We start from the raw sequence: 18,178 nt of genomic DNA, 5'->3' as shown, positions 1-18,178 counted from the left end.
AACTCATTGGTATCCAATATCACACAGTACTACGTACGTTTCCCATAGACCACTAAGTTGTGAATGTGTAGGGGTAGTGGGAGGGGAAAGGAGGGATTAGTGGAATTAGAGTGTAAAATGAAAGTGTGGTGAAAAAAGAAATGCTGCCTGCAGTAGTTTAGTCCCTTCTGGCCCACATTCCTCCACAGGATCATCTGAAAGCCATACAGTGTAGTAAAAGACACATGGTCCACACATAGCTGCAGTGACAGTGAGCAAACGCCTTAATGTGAATGTGCTGCTGGTTTATGAATCTAATGTAAACTGCGATACACTGATCTCAGGAAAGTAAACATTGAGTATATAAGAAAAAATAACGTAATTGGAGAAAAACTAAAATTTCAACACTAAGTTTTTAGTTGATTTTAATGAAATGTGTTTAGAAGTTGATAGGTGCTTATGTGTTTCTTAGGTAACTATGAGATGGTGACTTTGCTCCTGGGACGTGGCGCTGACCCCTTATCAAGGAGCCACGATGGAAATGCTCTTACTTCATCTCTTTATGAAGACATGAACTGCTTCAGTCATGCTGCTGCACATGGACACAGGTTTGTCGCATTTCATTTTGAGACAGTACTTTTTTTCAGTACTTCAATTCAAAACAGAAACTAAAAATTGTTTGTATTTTCATATTTTATCCTACCACACTTTTTTCCGTCCACTCAACTTACAATGCTCTCTGATCAGCTAATGTCTTTAGTAATGAGTTATTGTGGCTTAGACTCCTTCTGAAGGCCATAAGTCATAACATTTTTGTAATAACTGTCTTTTTTTAATTTTATATGTAATATTGTTTAACTGAAACTTTATTTTTAAGTTCACTATGAGTGAAGATGCATTGTATCTATTGTGCATAGTGAGCAGGGGGTTGTGTTGTCAATTTGTTTTTAAAAACCAACTGGTAGAGTGATCCTCTCCACCTGTTTGCTGTGTGTTCATGTGAACTCTGTGTAGACTCAACACTTCACATTCCACACTAAGAGTGATGGATTATCTAATCGCATAGATCACAGGGTCACAGAAATTTAAGTATGTTTTACCATTTAGCACTGATAACTGATTTAGTGCTTGTTGTTTCCTTCCTCCAACAGAAACGTGCTGAGAAAGCTACTGACTCAACCCCAGCAGATCAAAGAGGATGTCCTGTCTCTGGAGGAGATCTTAGCAGAAGGAGTGGAGAATGAAATTCCAGGGATGTGTCCTTATCTTCCAACACCTTCCAATGGCAGTCCAGCACTGCAGGAGGCAGACATACCCAAGCTCTGCAAGGCCAGGATGAAGGCTCTTCAAGAAGCTAGCTACTACAGTGCTGAGCACGGATATCTTGATGTCACAATGGAGCTTCATGCAATGGGTACCTTTCAGATAGCCATAAGACAACAGGACTTTTGTTTATTTATGCTTCTAAAACAAAACTTATCTTTAATTAGGTGTGCCATGGAAACTACATGTGTGGCTGGAATCTCTTCGTTGTGCCCATCAGCAGTCCAAGACGGGGGCCATCCTCTCTCTTCTCAGAGAGTTTACCACAGTCCGAGAAGAGGACTACTGTGATGAACTTGTCACCACGGGCCTGCCCCTTATGTTCACTATCCTGCGAACCACCAAGGTATTGTCAAACATGAAGCCTGTCATGTTTACTACTTTTCAGTCTTCAGAATAAGAAATAATCCTGATCTTCTGTTCTTTCTTTCAGAACGATGCCCTTATACAGCAGCTGGCAGCTATTTTTAGTCACTGTTTTGGCTCAGCACCACTTCCAGCCATCCCTGAGATGAAGGCGTCTCTTTCAGCTCAGTTGGGTGAGAAAGCTTTGATTAATGACTGTATGAATCAATGTAGTTCACCGTCCTAAAATATGAATTTTAAACAATGCTGCCAAAAAATATAATAAACTATTATTACATTGAAACTAAGATATGATGGGCTTAAATCTGAGTCATTTACATATTGTTAATCTGATCTTTACAGATCCACTCTTTCTGAACAACCCAGACATGTCAGATGTGACATTTTTGGTGGAGGGAAAACCATTTTATGGACACAAAGTCCTTCTGATAACTGCTTCTGACAAGTAAGTGCAACCACTCTTCATTTTGCAGATATACATTAATTTTAGCAGAATTTTGTTTGAGTTTTCATCTGCCAAAATGTATTCAAATTTCTTTTATTGTTGCCTTCTTGACTGACATGTAATACATTTGTGAAAGGAGTCACTGTAAAAGTTATTTTTAAGGAAGAACAAAATGATCGAAGAGCTCAGTTTGAAACTGCCCTTAAAATAACCTTTTAGTACTTTTCTAAAACTGTAGCCTCTGTTTGTCTTCCCTAGAGTAGAGATTCCCAACCGTAGCCCTTGGGACCTAATGTCCTGCATGTTTTAGTGAAATTATCAAAGGGTTAAGGTTAGCAAAGTCTTAAAAATCATCCACGGCCCTCTTCTGTTCTCCAGTGAGAGAGGTTTGACCAACAGACTGGCCCACCAGGTCGTGTCTGCACATTTACAGTTAACTATAGTTACCCCACTGTTGCCATCTCAACAACTTTCTATTTAGCAACATTTCAGACAAGAAAAAATGGTATCGGCCAAAATCTGAATCAGCAGGTCAGGCTTTTTAAAAGATCAGAACTCAGTTTTATCACCCCTTCATTTAAGCCATGTGTGTAGCAGCAGGGAAACAAATAAAATATGCAGGACAGTTCACTGAAAACCACAAATGGGAACCTACGCTTTAGTGGTTAAAGACTTCCCCTAACTGAGATTTCCAAATTGGACATATTCCAGTAACGGAGAATTTCTGACTTTTCTCTACACTGTTCAGCTCTATTATACGTTGACAGTCTCTGTTGTAACTTGAAAGAACTGCAGACATATCCCAACATGTCAAAATTATTTTCTTTTGAATTTGTTTTTATAGCTGTGCTCCATTTATTGTTGCTTAACTCTGTTACAGCATCTACACCAAAGAGATGTCAACAATATTACCTGGTTGAGCTTATGTTTTAGGTTTCTGACCAGTTGGTACTTGTGAGGGCCAATCAAGCTAAAAGCAACCAATTTCTCAGTGCATTTAATTTACTTGAGGGTTTTAGAGAAAAACCTAATTGGACATGGATAAAACTACTTTTTTTTTCCTTTTAGATTCAAATCTCTGCTGGCATCCTCTGGATCAGATGGAAGCCCCAGCAAAGAAATTGAGATCAGCGATGTCAAGTACCATATTTTCCAGGTATGAAAAATATCTAGGATACAATAACCTGAAATATAGATTAGGGTACCCTATGACTTTTAATTTCTAGCACTGAAAACAAAAAAAAATTGTAAAAAATATACAGTCCCTATGTTAATTCCCATATGTCCATAGCCACTGATGTGATTTTCATCATACTGGAAAGTCAGAGATTATTTTTATTATTTTTCATAATCATCTCTGAAAATCACATCAGTGGTACATAATATTAGCTGAATTTCCATTTAATTGCCAAAGTTGGCAAATTATTTGACAAAATAATGGAAACATGGCAATTTTGGGAAAAAAAAAGTAAACACTTTATGCTTTACATGAATCACACAATCAACACCTGGATGTTTCCACTGGTGCAAACCATGAAGGAGACAACAGGAAGTAATTGGAGGATCATTGTCCAGAATGTTTTTGATGATTTATTGGGTGAACAGACATTCACAGTTTGATTTTCTTGCTATCCTTTTTAATTGAATCAGAAATAGAAAATAATCACATACCAACTTTTAAGAAGAGCTGGAAATGATGGGGCTTGGAGATTCATTGCTCTGGCCAGCTGATTATCATAGATTCATTAATTCTACCATAAACCAGAGGATGTTGAAGGGAAATAACACTATTTGTAACCTGGAGCACAATAATGAGCCTAAGAAAATCCCATGAGAAATAAATTCCTAGATCCAGTTAAAGACCAGACCTAGATGTAATTCAGGCGCTTTGACGTGACTCTACAAGAGCTATACATGAAATAAACCCCAGACTGACGTCCAATGGCTTCAAGAAGTGTCTTATTGACATTCCTTCAGCCTTCCTGTCCTAATGTTTCCTTTAGTCAAAAGAAAACATTAATCTGACAATTTCATTTGAAAGAAATTATTTTCTACTGTGTAGTCTCTCTTTTCCCTGCGCATGCCAAAACAATTAGATATAGTGATGCTGAAATGTTGCTAAACTAGACATTTGACCTCTCTACAGATGATGATGTCTTACCTGTACTGTGGAGGAACAGAATCACTGAAAACAAATGTGAAGGACTTACTGGAGGTGAGAACAGCACTGAAGGTTCAGATCATATTAATTAGATTGACTTGAATTGCACAGAGAGATAAAGATGTTCATGTAAAACCACATTTTTACTACACAGTCATTGTGAGATCACAGAACAGTATGTTATGGTATATTAGGTGAACAGACACCTGGTCATTAGAACACGTGGATCATATGAATCTATTTTCTAAAGGCACATGATCAAACTTATGTTTTTGCTCCTCCAGTTTATGCCAGTTCACTCCATGAAATTGGGCTCATTTGCCAAAATAAATACAAGAAATGTGAATTCATGGCCTGTGTTCTTTCACCATTCAACCTTAGTTTAGTTCAAATTAAGTTGGACATTCAGTTTTACTTGAAAGTTAATTCATTTGTACACTCATTGACTAAATGTTTTCATTCAGTATTATCTTGCTAAAAGAGGAGAACGAAGCACCAAATCAATCTGTATTCTAAATAGACTTGTTTATTCCATCAACAACTATCAAAATGCCACCTTGTTGGGAGGAACCGAACTTAGATCCAGAATTGATATCTCCTAAACCTGATCTAGTCATGGCAGATCATCAAAAAGCATTCACTTATGTAGGTTATACTTATAGGAACTGAAATTAGATATGTATTCTGAAGTACAGGAAAATTCAAAAATATTTGCAAGTTTTTAATGAGTGCGATTTAAATCTCTGGGTACTGCTGAGATATATTCATCAGCCGGAGGCAGTAACAGCTCTGTGTATTCCTGCTTCTGGGGACATGCAAACACATGCAGCTTTGTGAAACTGATCTAGCTCCTTATAATTTTTTGTTCTATAACTGGATGCCACTGGCCAAAAATAAATAAATTTAAGCCTAGACTACGACTACAGATACAACCAGGTGGTTTTATGAACTAAAAGATTATGAAAAGTGTATACAATTATGTTTGTTTATTTTTTCCTACAGCTTTTGTCGGCTGCTAATCAGTTCCAGCTGGGGGCATTACAAAGACATTGTGAGCTCATCTGCTCCAAGCACATAAACCTTGACAATGCAGTCAGCATCTACAAGACAGCCAAGGTAATGTCTGTTTTGAGAAGGCTATGCTACTCTTTTGTAATCTAGTCTACATTTTGTAAGCAGCTAAGACATGATTTATTTTATTTTTTTCTTGAACAGGCAAATGGTTCGGTGGACCTGAGTTCATGTTGCGAAAGTTTCTTCCTGCAGCAGATGCCGGCACTGCTGGAAAAAGACGGCTTCAGAACCCTGTTACTAGGAACCAACTGCACTCGACAGGGGAGTAACTGCACTTCTTCTCTGGCTCACAGCCGCAGTGACTCACCTCTGGAAGAGCTGGAGGCCATCCTGGCTCAGCGTCTACGCTCGCTTTACATTTCATCTCAAGTCTGAAGATGTGAGCGGCTGCAATGAGACAAGACAAAAAGCAACAAGTGTGTGAAAGTTGCAGAAGAAGGCTTTGTGTAAATACAGGTGGCTTGGTTCTGTAGGAACCACATTTCAGAGAAAATGCTGCAATACTGTGTACAGTGGGGCACAGTGACTGATTTGGCAGTTGTTGACTCTGAACAGTGTTATTTTGTGCCAAGCACTACATGATGGCGGTTACTGTGACGAACAGTAAGTTTTTCAAAAAGGGTGGTTTGTGCTTTGTTTTTTCTCTAAGGCTCAGGAAGCCTAAATGGAGAGGCAACTTTCAAAAATAAAATACTGCTGCCATCTAGTGGAAATCATGAAAGGACTGGAATTTGCAGCAACTCCTGGGTTTTGACTGAAGCTATGTACAGTAACCATAGACTGAAGATACAGAGTGGGAGGAAAGCTCAGTCCAGTCTGTAGTGAAGGAAATGTTTATATTAAAAAGCAAGTTCTCTTTTATATTGTTTTTTTTTGTTTTTTTTTTTTAACTAAAGTATGACCAGAATGACATTTACTTCTAAGTGGGATGGACATTTTCTATTTAATGAGAACAAAAGATGTGAAAGTATTTAATGAGGCATGCCCTTTTATTTCAATTTTAATCCAAGCTAATTAATATTTTAAAAATGCTTCAGCTGTTTATGCAGGCATACTAATGGGTAATTACGCTTATCTTGATGTTTACCATATTTACACAGCCACAACAGAAGGATTTGAAAAATATGTTTTGTCTGAAATAAACCTTGTGACTTTGACTGGAACTTTTTTTAGTATGGTAGTTGTATGGACTCACCTGAAAGCAGCAGCTGCAACAGCCTGTAAGAGGAATGCAAATGCATATTCAAACAAATGCTTTCTCACAAGAAAAGCAGCAAGGAAAAAAAATCCACAAAATCTTAATTTTGAATCAATGAGCTCTTATTTCTACAAGGCTGTGTTAAGGTAAACCAGCACATCTAAAAGTTAAACTTGATATTCATACATCAGGTACCCCCGACCCCCATCCGTCATCAAGAAACACACACACATTCACCCCTACAGGGCAGTTTACAGACCAATTAACCTAAGTCATGTTTTTGTATTGTGGGAGAAAGCCATAGTAACGGAGAACCCACACATGAACGAGGAGAACATAAAAACTATGCAGAAAGGGCATAATTAAACCAAGCTGAGCAAATGCAACACCTCCTTAGCACCCAAAATTCTGGATTGTCCTTAACTGTAAACCATAAATATCAACATGAATAGAAACAAATGGTTGAAGTTTGTTGATTTACCAGTCTGTTTACATTCAGAATGTCACTTTTTATCAGATATGAATCATAAGATTGGGAGGAGTGGGGGGACATAAGTCTGGAAACAGAGTGTGACACTCCATATCCAAGGGGGGCTTGCAGAAGAATCCACTATTAAAGAAGTCTGATAAAGTCCGGATTTCTGATCAGGTTCCTCATGGGTATAATCTACTGAAATAATACCTTGGGCATATCCTGAATATGCAGGAAGGTACAAAAACTATGTTACCCATAATGATCTGAAGAGGCATATCAAGGTTTAACTCCTGCTTCACTTTGTCAACTTATACGTGGCTTTGTGGGCTTACCTGAAAACAGTGGTCTCTTAAATGCACCAACCTTTAAGAATACAAATAAAAAATACCCTATAAAAAAGCCAGAAAGGAAAGGTTATGAAAAAGAGATACACAGGTCAAAATTAAATAAAGGGAACACTAAAATAACATTCTAGATCCCAATGAATCAAATATTTCAATTGAAAGCATCGAGAACAAAATAGCAAAAATGATCAATGTACATCTATATTATCCCACAGTAGTATGCATTTAAAATTACACTCAAAAGAAAGTGGAAAATCCTATTGCAAGCTTATTCAACTTCCGTGGAAATTCCTCAAGAAAAGTCCAAATGAGGCTTAGTAGTGTGTGTTCTCCTGAGGGATCTCTTTCCAGATTTGGATTAAAGCATCAATCAACTGCTGCACAGTCCGCAGTGCAAAATGGTGCTTGTGGTTGGAACAAAACATGTTGTCCCAAATGTGCTTTATTGGATTCAGGTCTGAGGAACACGCGGGAACCCAGATCCCACTGCACCAAGAGGTGGTCTCACAATGGGTCTGAAGGTCTCAACCTCAGATGTTATTGCGTCCTTCCAAAGACATACTGTACCTCTCCACACCATTACTGACCCACCGCCAAACCGGTCATGTTGCGGACAGCACAGCATTCTCCATGGCGTGTCCAGACTGTCACATCTGTACCTGCTCTCATCCGTGAAGAGAACACACCGCCAATCTGGGTGTTCTCTGACAAATGCAAACCACTCTGCAGAGAGTTGGGGTGTAAGAACAGGCCCCACTCATGGATGTCGGACCGTCATACCACCCTCATGGAGTACATTCAGACAATTTGAGCAGAAACGTACACACAATGGCCTACTGGAGGTTATTTTGCAGGGATCTGGCAGCGAGTTGTACACTCCCGTCCCATGACACCGCTTGGCATGTGGACACTGACAACATACAAAAGTGACCAAGATGTCAGCCAGAAAGGATGAGAACAGACAAGTGGTCTGCAGTCACCATCTACAAAATTCGTCCTTTAAAAGGGTCATCTGGCTAATTGCCTCTCATGACCACCTGTTGCCTGTTGTATTTGCAAAGCGGCAGGTGAAATAGATTCACAGTGCTGTTTCCTAACAGGTGAGGTTGGTTTGACAGAAGTGTGATTGACTTGGAGTTATATTGAGTTGTTTAAGTGTACCCTTAATTCTTGATTCCAAATTTTTTATACATATATATATATATATATATATATATATACTGTATATATATATGTTTTTTTTTCTTAAAGGAATGGACCTGTCTTTACCAATATGAGAAAGGAGAACACACACACCCCAACTGAATGAGTTTATTTGTTTCAGCACTGAAAATGCTCACAGTTATTTAGAATGGGGAATACATCAGTAAGTTTTGTTCCTGCTCTGTCCAACAAAAAAAGGAAAAATAAAAATAAATAAATAAATAAAAAGAAGAAAAGACCCATCCAGGCCAAAATTTGTCCTCAGTGCTGTCAGCTTCCCATTGTAGTAAACAAAGAGGAGGGTGAATAAAAGGTATTGCTTTGATTTTGTAGTACTGGTATTCCCTCCCTGTGCCTCTTCAACAGACAGGCACAGAACGCCCAAACCTCTGAGCTTTCCGCAGAGAGGTACATAGTAAAGGAAGCATCATTTAAAAACTTTGTGCACAAGCTGGAGGAAGGAAAATAAAGTCAGCAGGACTGAAAGGAGAGTAAGAAAATAAAAGGCCAGAATTAAAAGCAGAGAGAAGGGAATTTCAACTTTTAAACACAGTACTGTTGAGGGAAAAATTAATGAAGGCTGATAGAAGGGGTGAGTTTGGCGTGGAACATTAAACACTAAAGCCATGCAAAGAAAAGCTCATGTTTGACATGCACACAGCAATACAAGCTAAAAGCATAGAGCAGGAATCCCCAGCATGGTTGAGAAGACAATCAACCCCCACAGCTTGTCTGTCTATTTACAAAGAGAAGAAGCAGATCACGATCTGACAAATTCTCCTCCTCAGGCCTGGCATACAATGCACAATATTATGAAACTGACAAATATCAATAGAAGAGCATGTTCCCTCTTCCAAAAGAGGCTAAGTCTACATTCTTAAATTACTGGTAAAACCATTCTTTTTCCAGAGCTCCAACAAGTTCTTGTTTCCTCTTCAATGAGGTCTGGAAATAAAGAAATTTGTCAAAGTTCACATATTTCTGTTTAAAGTGAAACAAAAACAAATAAAATAAAATAAAGTTCAGCTTTTTTTTTCTTTAAATGTCCCATTTACCAACACACAAGAGGGTAGTAAATAACATTCAACTGACCTAACAGCTTCGTCCATATAAATAGCCAAGTTATAATAAATTAGGAATTAAACAGTGAGATGAACAAATATGAATAAATAAGGACAACAATACAAAAATATTCACAATTGCATTTATCACATTTTTTTTTTGTTCCTCTACTCCTACTGCTGGTATTTGAGACTAAGAGAGAGGTACAAATGGAAAATCAAAGAAAGTGCTGCAGAGAACAGGGAATGTTTGGATAATTTCCAGGTCGATCAAACAAGGACAGCGATAATCATGTAACAAAAATACACAGAATTTAAAATGACAGAATGATGCAGGCGTAGCTTCAACAGCCTGTTTCTATGATATCTAACAGTGTCACAACTAGACATTTCATTTTTTTTACATTAAAAATGCTTTCAGTCTGTACAAGAGAATAGATCATTCATTTTAAATACCCACATAACCCTCCCTGTACCCTCCCCCCAATACTTTCATTTTATCTCCCCCATTTCCCCGTTGCCTGTTTTGCTGACACCCACGTCCTCTCTGAAATCACGATTTCAGTCCATTTTGCAGCAGTTGTATCAAGTCTAATAAAAATTAAAATTCAAACCCAGTTCATCACAAAGAAAGTACAATACAAAGCAAACGGATACAATCCGGCAAGCGCCTGTGTTGGCTGTTTGGACTTCAGCAACAACGCTCTCTCTTTGCTCCTCCTCACATTTCTGTAAGTCTTTTGTAGGTTTATTTTATGTTTTTCATCAACATAGGTACATCCCAGAGTGTTTTGTCCATATTTTTTTTGTATACTGTACCTTGAGTGTTTTGACTGGTGCTTTATTTTCAATAGGATAAAAATAATCCCTTAAAAAAAAGAAGATGAGCCATTTGATGATTGGAGAGTATGATTGCAGGTGTGTGCTTGAAAGATTATGGAAGAAATACTAAAAGGACTTTCATCTACTTTCTACTGATGGATGCCAAAGGTGGAGTTGGGGTGAAGTCGAAGGAGAAAGTCTTTTTTCGGCACCCCTTGAAGAGGAGTCCTCCACTCTTGGCACATTTGAAGGGGGTGGATTGGGGTAGTTGTTGGAGGGCAAGTGGAACATGGAGCAGGAGGAGGGACTTTAATAGGTTTTCTGGATAATTCCTGGTGTCAAAAACAAGTCAGGACATTACAGAAGTTAGCAGCAGAAAGGGACACAAATAAGCATGGGACATAGGGGGGTTTGATAGGTGGGTCGGGGAGAGGAAGTGTTAATGATGATGGAAACTGTAGAGAAATGAAAAATCTGAGAGTGGCAGCATTTTATTTATGTGTTCTGGAGCTGTGGTGTATTTTTTTGCATAAAGAAAGTTTACTCTAATAATGTCTGCAAACTAGATGTTGTCTTTGCGCTTGGTTCGGATTTGCATCGGTTCATCTATAAAATGTCTCAGGCTAAGGTCTCTTCCTGTGTCCCCACAGATGCCACTGACAGCTTGGCTCTGTCTCGGCCTGCAGTTGGAAATTTGGTATCATTGTTTTCTGATTCGTGTCTCCGGACGTGCATGGGAGAGGGGCAGTGCTTGGAGGGCATGCCGAAAGGGTGGGGCACCTGGCCATTCTTCTCATCTGAAAAAAGTTGGTTGATTATGTCAAATAAGTTATTCAGTGTCCAATATACAGTAGGCACACAAATGCGGGAAAATATAGGAAGAACAGGGTTCACTGGAGGACAATGGGGACCAATGCTAGATGGAGAGAGCAAAGGAGTATTCTGTGACCAAAGACAATCATTCCACGGAAAAGTTGTTAGACCACTTATGCCAATGACAAATGAGAGTACACTTCTGACAGGCACTGTATGTTATAGTACAGTAAATTAAAATATATTGCATTTGTTGTATCCAAGATTAATGTTCGTATAGAAGTCTAAATGGTTTTTAAGAACTGTGAACTGTATAAACCATAGGCCTAAATCCTATCAATAGTCTGGTCAGCTGTTTTATTCAAACAGAACCATTAGGATAAATTACCAAAAAGGTTCAATAAAAAGTCAACAACAAATGACAAAAACAGTTCAGTGTCTTCATCCCATTTGCTCACCCAAACTGTTGAGAGTTTACTCAATCAAGAACCAATTTCCAGAGTCAATCTAAGTATACTGAGAAAGATGACACATGTTGTCTACAGGGGCTTCCAGGCTCAAGTGAACCACATGTAGTGCAATCATTTTAGTATTTTTTTTTCCCAAAAGCTTTGATCACTTGATTTCAAAGTTAGACACGTATTTGCAATACTTGACCAACTAAATCAACATCACAACCAACAGCTCTTCGAAGTAACGCAACTTATAATTGTCAATATTCTGATAAGCTCTATTCAATGATGTATTAAAACTTTGATGTCTGTGCAATTTTTTAATATGTAAATGAGTCAACACACTTAGGGCTACATACTAAGTAGGAAAAAAGTGTATGTAGGATTTTTTTTCTATAGAAAGACTATTTCAGCAACTGCCATAGGAACCCCAAACATTAGAAATGAAGGAAGCATAGTCATGGTCTTTAATTACTGTGTCATATCTTTGGAATGTTTCAGTAAAAACACACATTTTGTGAGCAGCCATTGAGCTGCTATTTGTAAGAAACAAGAGATCATATGCTGGCAACATATTTAATGTATTTGCACATGTATTTAACAAACTATTCTGCAAAAGGGGAACCTGTTGTTTGAAAACTGTCTGTAAGTCAAATAAATATAATTAACAAGGATTATCATTTGCTCTGTGTTTTTGCCAGAATGCCTCTGCATGTTGACTTGAGAATGTGCCAGATTTGGCTTAAATCTGTCATATTTTGACAGGCCCTGAGTAAAGCTTAGTTTGAAAACTGAGTGAACTCCCTGTACCTTAGTGCTATCAGGACAGTCTGACCACAACGTGCATGATTGTGGATGTTATTACTGTGGAACAAAAACTGCTTTCATTTCTATTCATTGTGTGGCAACCTACAGTCATCATAACCTAGTCCAATGTAATGTAACCTAATGCGACCCTTCTAACAACTCAGTCTGGTAATGAGCTAAACAATTCTAAAGGTCAGCAACTGGTAAGCTTAAGTTTTTGTTTTTTTATATATATTGTAGTATAGCACTGACAGCAAATTGTTAAATATTCTCCATTACTTATGAGAACTGGAATCACTAAAAATGAATAAAAGGCTCAATGCAAAAAAGAGTTCACTTCTGACAAATGTAGTGGGTTATAGAGCAAATATCTACTAAGTATCAAAGTGGAGTAGGATGTGTCCAACATTTTTATATTTTACACGAGATGAAACTGTTATTTGAGAGAAAAAAAGGTACTTTCTAGCTGATTAACGCCAGTTTATCTGTAGTTTCACTGCTGACCAGAAGATGGGGGTATTGCAAAATAAATAACACAAACAGATGTGACTCACAAGACAAAACATACATAGAGTAGAAGAAAAATAAGATTCCTGTGACTTTTTTTCTGTTCTCTTCATCTTTCACTCCATGCATTAGAAGAACTTAATATAGACACTGTTGAGAAACAACAGACTGTAGCAGCCTTGAAACTATTGACACAAAGGAGGTAATAAACAGATTGTCACCAGGTTATTTAAAGCCTTAAGACACCAAAAGAGGCCAATATGAAAGAGACCGGCAGGGTGTCTTATTTGAATGCACTAAAACATCATAAAAGACAGAGGCACTTATCAGGCATGCTGCTCTGTGAATTCTGGAAGTGTGTTGAGGCACAGCAGTGTTGCCATGGCAGCAGGCATGGATGATGAGTCTATAAAATAGGAATAACCAGGAGTAACCCAATGCCAATCAACTTAATCTACCTCTGTTTAAATCTTTAATCTTCCATACAACGTAAAAATACTTTGGCCTGCAGTCAGCGCTTGAGAGCAACCCCATCCCCCTTAAAGTCAGTGAGGCACAGGCATAGCCAAGGAAGCCGTTTGAAGAAGCAGACTACAAGAGCAAAAAGAAGGGCAAGATCTATCTTGGCTTCAGATATGAGTGGTTTGTTAAGGGGTGGCATAGAATGATGAGGTGGTAGGGGGGGAATTTGGGAAGGAGGTTTGGGAAAAAAGGTATTTCTTCATCTGAAATGAACATTTTCACTCACCAGAGAGTTGTTGGACCCCAGGCTGATCATGTGTGCTTAACAACTGGCTCTGAATCGTCTCAACTACTCGCTTAAAACGTCGGCTTGGACCTGCACACAAAAACGGAAAATATTAGCTTAATCAACCTGAAAGTATTTGCAAAGGTGGAAGTACAACTGGAGTTCATAAATAAACTCTGGTTCAGCTCCGTCACTCACTACAGTAGGAAATCATAGTGAACAGAAAAGCATAAAAGAAGCACCTTTCTGAGTGACATGTAGCTATCATGAATACACCTGTGGTTTCCAAGCAATGACGAGTCAAAATGTGTTTTCATTTGAGTTAGGATTCAATATTAACAGCATGTCAATTGTTTGAGCCACAAGACATAGATGTAGAATGACAAAACGAGGAATATATGGAGTTGCAAAATCCCATTGTATAGAGCAAGTTGGAATGAAATCGACTTGCTTTGTTCCAGTACAAAGAAACTACTGCTACAGTCTGCTCCTCTCTCTTATAAATATCCATGCAGTTGGACTTGTATGTTGTGATGATCTGAAACCTATGATTTAATTATGTTTATCAGGACTGATAGTGCCATGAGTACTCCACTAGCTTAACTGGCATTGTAAGGGACAGTTTTAGGCTAGAAGACAATAGCTAATTAAGAGTGACATTCAGTTGTACTTGATGGAAGTTAGCCCATATATTTAGCGAACAGGAGCAGTCAGAGATTAGATGCTTTATGGGGATTATTTGGGCTTTTCATTATTGTTTTGAAAGCTTATTTTAATAGGGTGGAATGATAACACAATTTCAGTGAGTTTTTATAGCAAGAATTGGGTGCATAAGCTATAAATGGAGTTGTGTCACAGTGTCAAACACACATCAAAACTCACATTGATTGGATAGATATAGTAAAAAAAACTTTTATTGTCCCACAGTGGGGGAAGTTAGGACAAATACACGTAACTTGTTGAAAAATTAAATCTTAAAAGATTCACCAGGAATGAGTGGAAGCTGCTGCAACAGGCTACCTGCTCATATGGAGTAGGAAGTTTAAAAGAAAGAAACTGAAGACTAATAATAAACTACTGGGAGGGTAAAGACCTTAAAACTACTGAAAATGTATGAATTATGGCTAAAAGTAGAGCCTGTAACCAGAAAATCAACCAATTTAAATATGTTTGATTCATCATGTTTGATACAAAACATGTTTAGACTGATCTGCTAAAGAGGCATTTATTCTACCTTGAAAGGGAAATATTTGAGCCTATATATCGATTATATCTTTTTGATTAACAGAAATTCATTGTAATGCAAACCTATCCATCCAATTCTTCCTTTGCAATTAAAATGTATTCCCACCATTAAACTATCCAAATACATCTTTAGTTTTTTCTAGTTTCTGTGTTTTTCATAAGATTGCAATCACACATGGCATGGCTGGTAAATGAACCCCTACTCATCAAGGTGAAAGATTCCATCTCCTTTGCTGAGCCACAGCTCTGAGAATCAAACTACTGTAGTTGTACTTGATTGAGTGAAAGAGACTAAAGGGAGTGAAAGGAAGCGTACATCCGTTTCTGCACAACTAAGCATTCACACATGGCTGCTCCGTATGTAATCTTGCATTGCCAGACCTCGTTTCGTTACGCTTAGGGAGGTAAGAAGAAAATCTTATCGAGCACTCGGGGCGGCAGAAACTCCAAGAAACTCTCAGGCAGTTGCTCATTTTGGCAGAAAGTTTGAAAACAGCCCCCTCCAAAAAAAGAATACATTTTAGTTTTATGTATTTGGTACTTTAAAAAAGTCAAATTTTATGCCATTAGTTTATAGCATGAAAGCATTCTACTTGAAGTGTAAGTGGCAGAGTTACAAATTTCACAAATTTTGATTTGGAAACCTAGATTTTTAGAAGCCTAAAGATGTGGGAGAAAATAGGTTATTTAAGAATACCCTACTAGTATGTATGACTCCACAGGCTCTAGTCGAGCCTTAATATGAATTTCATGTACCGGTGATTTTTTTCTCATTGCCATTCTCTCATAAAACTTTGTACTGATGAAGATCCTGGGGAAAAGTTGTGTAAAGAGTCTTTCCCATTTCAGCTCCTGAAGCTTGTAACTCCTTCAGTTCAGTCACAAGTGTGACAACACACAACAGGTAGCTTACACTGAAGGACCTGGTAGTCTCTCTCTGTAGTCACATCTTGGATGCTCACTCAGTTAGCCTGATCTAAAAGATCTGCACATGTGCCAAATTCCTTCCATTTTTTTCGGATGGATTTAACTGACCTATAGGGGATGCCTTAAAGACTTTTTCATATCCATCTCCCAACTTGAACTTTTGAATTACCTTTTTTGGCCTTCAAGCTGCAGCAGGCAGACAGGAATATCGATTAGCCAGTGAATGGAGTTTCCAGAAACTGTTGTCAAATTTTGTTGACCATGATTAACTTGGAAAAGCAATAAAAGGGTTAAAAGTTTGCATCTGCTAGAATTGTGCAAACTTATGTTGGAAATGCAAACAGTGCCTACATAGCACTGTGATTTGAGATTAGATCAGTTTCTATTCATAGGAGATACATTTTATGGGTGCAGAAAAGTCCTCACCTGAGAGCAGGGTAAAAGTAACTGAATAGATGCCGTTCTCTTTTGTGGCAGCTGTGCTCTCTGTGTAGGTGATGTCCACCTGAAACTTGACCGGCTTCTGGAAGACTGTGGGGCCGGCGGTGGACTTGTACTCTGCCCGGAAACTTGTTTGAGAGATGACGCTGTGGCTCAGGCTGGGAATCTGGGAGAAAAAGACAAAAAAAAAAACCCCCAAAAAACGACAAAGATGTACAGTTGAGATTAAAAATAGGTAGCTAACAATTGCAGGTAATGTGATAATAAATAGAAAAGGAGTGATATCATCTTCTGCTGCCCAACCATACAAATGACAGGGTGAATGAGCCCTCATTAAAATACCCTCCACATACCATGAGCCCCAGTTGAAACTCTAAGAAGATTAATGCCTCAGGGAGTAGCCATGTGTGCCAGAGAGACTTAAGCTAATATAATCTGGAGTCATCCAAAACATGGCCCTCTCCCTACCAAAATGAATTTCTATGCCCAACGAACAGGTGAGCTCTGAAATTGTCACGTTTTGCCACAGTGCTGAGGAGGCTTTGACATTCCATTAATGTGAGTGTGCTCTGAGGTATAATTCCACTGATTCAGGTGCCAATCTCCTGTCTGGAACACCAGCTTGCGTAACCCAGAGGAGAAAATAACTGCCTTCAGGGAAGGGGAAACAGATCTGACATTGACCTGCAGCGGCATAGCTGCATTTACTTAGACTTTGTTAAATTTAACTGGGGTGAGGATGGGTTCTGTTCAATTATGTTGACTGAATATCAACTACCGCAGTTGCGTGTTTGGTCAAACTGGTTCTGAACTCATTGATGTTGGTCCCAAAATGTACATCCACAGCATTATAAAACTAAAACCCAGATGCAATCTACAACCTTATCTTTACAATTTGCTCGTAAGCCCACTGCTGACAATGTAGAGGCAAAGGCATCTATATGTTAATGATCAATGTGTGTTATTTCTATTGACCTCAACAGAGTCCATAGTAAAATACAAACAGTCCACTGAATGAACACATAAAAAGAAGCCATGTTAGAAAACAAACATCAAGACCTCACCATATGCACATATAGATGTAGGAAGCAGAGTCAAAGACTGATCTTACCGAAAGGAAGGCTTGAACAATGTCTGCCTTAATGGAGCTGAGAGGCTTGTCTTTGATGACAATAAAGATCTGCTCTTCTTTTTCCAGGTTGATGAAGTTACCAAACCAGGATTTTTTGGCAAGTCTAAAAGGAAGAAAATTAAGTGATTACAGCTCATCATCTGACAAACAGCATTGTACAATTCTCGGATTCAAAATTAATGAATATTGTTCCCTTTCATATTTCATTTTTCCATTGCTACTTCTACTATCAAATGTGTTTCATATAAGCAGAAACTGCACACTATGCCATTTTCCTCCCTGTCAACTCCTTTCAACTGAGCTGCGAAGGAGCCTGGCGGACATGAAAGTTATCTGTGGGCATCTGGTGTGCGTTGATTTAAGTACAATACCTACCTGTAGTATTCCTCAGGCCTTCTTTTCCAATTAATTAAAAAAAATGTGAATTCCCAATATTGAATACTTTTTTTTCTAAGACCAATTGCAGTTCAAAGATCTCTAAGTTGCCATGTCATGTGATGAGCCATGAGAAAATTTGGAATAAGTCACATAAGTCGATAAGTAACAGAGGCAAAAATAAAAATATGCAATTCCTGAAGAAAACATTTTAGTCATTTTAGTTTTTCTTTTTTCAATATGTGGTAGTAGAAGCCATTAAGAAAACACTTCATGTTTT

General features: G+C 38.2%; 2 protein-coding genes across 3 annotated transcripts in view; one reads left to right on the top strand and one right to left on the bottom strand.

Annotated features, from left to right (window-relative positions):
- abtb2b (ankyrin repeat and BTB (POZ) domain containing 2b) overlaps positions 1-6,511 on the top strand; it is a 43,153-nt gene extending 36,642 nt beyond the window's left edge. The window contains 9 exon segments of the mRNA XM_032546780.1: positions 452-587; positions 1,131-1,393; positions 1,470-1,648; positions 1,736-1,841; positions 2,011-2,113; positions 3,182-3,269; positions 4,260-4,328; positions 5,277-5,390; positions 5,490-6,511. Of these exon segments, the coding sequence (XP_032402671.1) occupies positions 452-587; positions 1,131-1,393; positions 1,470-1,648; positions 1,736-1,841; positions 2,011-2,113; positions 3,182-3,269; positions 4,260-4,328; positions 5,277-5,390; positions 5,490-5,723 (1,292 nt within the window). The 3' untranslated portion in view covers positions 5,724-6,511.
- Positions 6,512-8,661: 2,150 nt separating this feature from the next.
- brsk2a (BR serine/threonine kinase 2a) overlaps positions 8,662-18,178 on the bottom strand; it is a 185,540-nt gene continuing 176,023 nt past the window's right edge. For both annotated transcript variants that reach the window (XM_032588905.1, XM_032588916.1), the window contains 4 exons: positions 17,503-17,626; positions 16,377-16,557; positions 13,779-13,868; positions 8,662-10,783 (listed from right to left, as the gene is read on the bottom strand). In XM_032588905.1, coding sequence (XP_032444796.1) covers positions 10,761-10,783; positions 13,779-13,868; positions 16,377-16,557; positions 17,503-17,626 — 418 coding nt within the window. In that variant the 3' untranslated portion in view covers positions 8,662-10,760. The remainder of the gene's footprint in view (positions 10,784-13,778; positions 13,869-16,376; positions 16,558-17,502; positions 17,627-18,178) is intronic.

The sequence above is a fragment of the Xiphophorus hellerii genome, chromosome 2 (assembly GCF_003331165.1).
Source record: "Xiphophorus hellerii strain 12219 chromosome 2, Xiphophorus_hellerii-4.1, whole genome shotgun sequence".
Taxonomy (NCBI): domain Eukaryota; kingdom Metazoa; phylum Chordata; class Actinopteri; order Cyprinodontiformes; family Poeciliidae; genus Xiphophorus; species Xiphophorus hellerii.
This window is presented reverse-complemented; position numbering and strand designations above follow the sequence as displayed.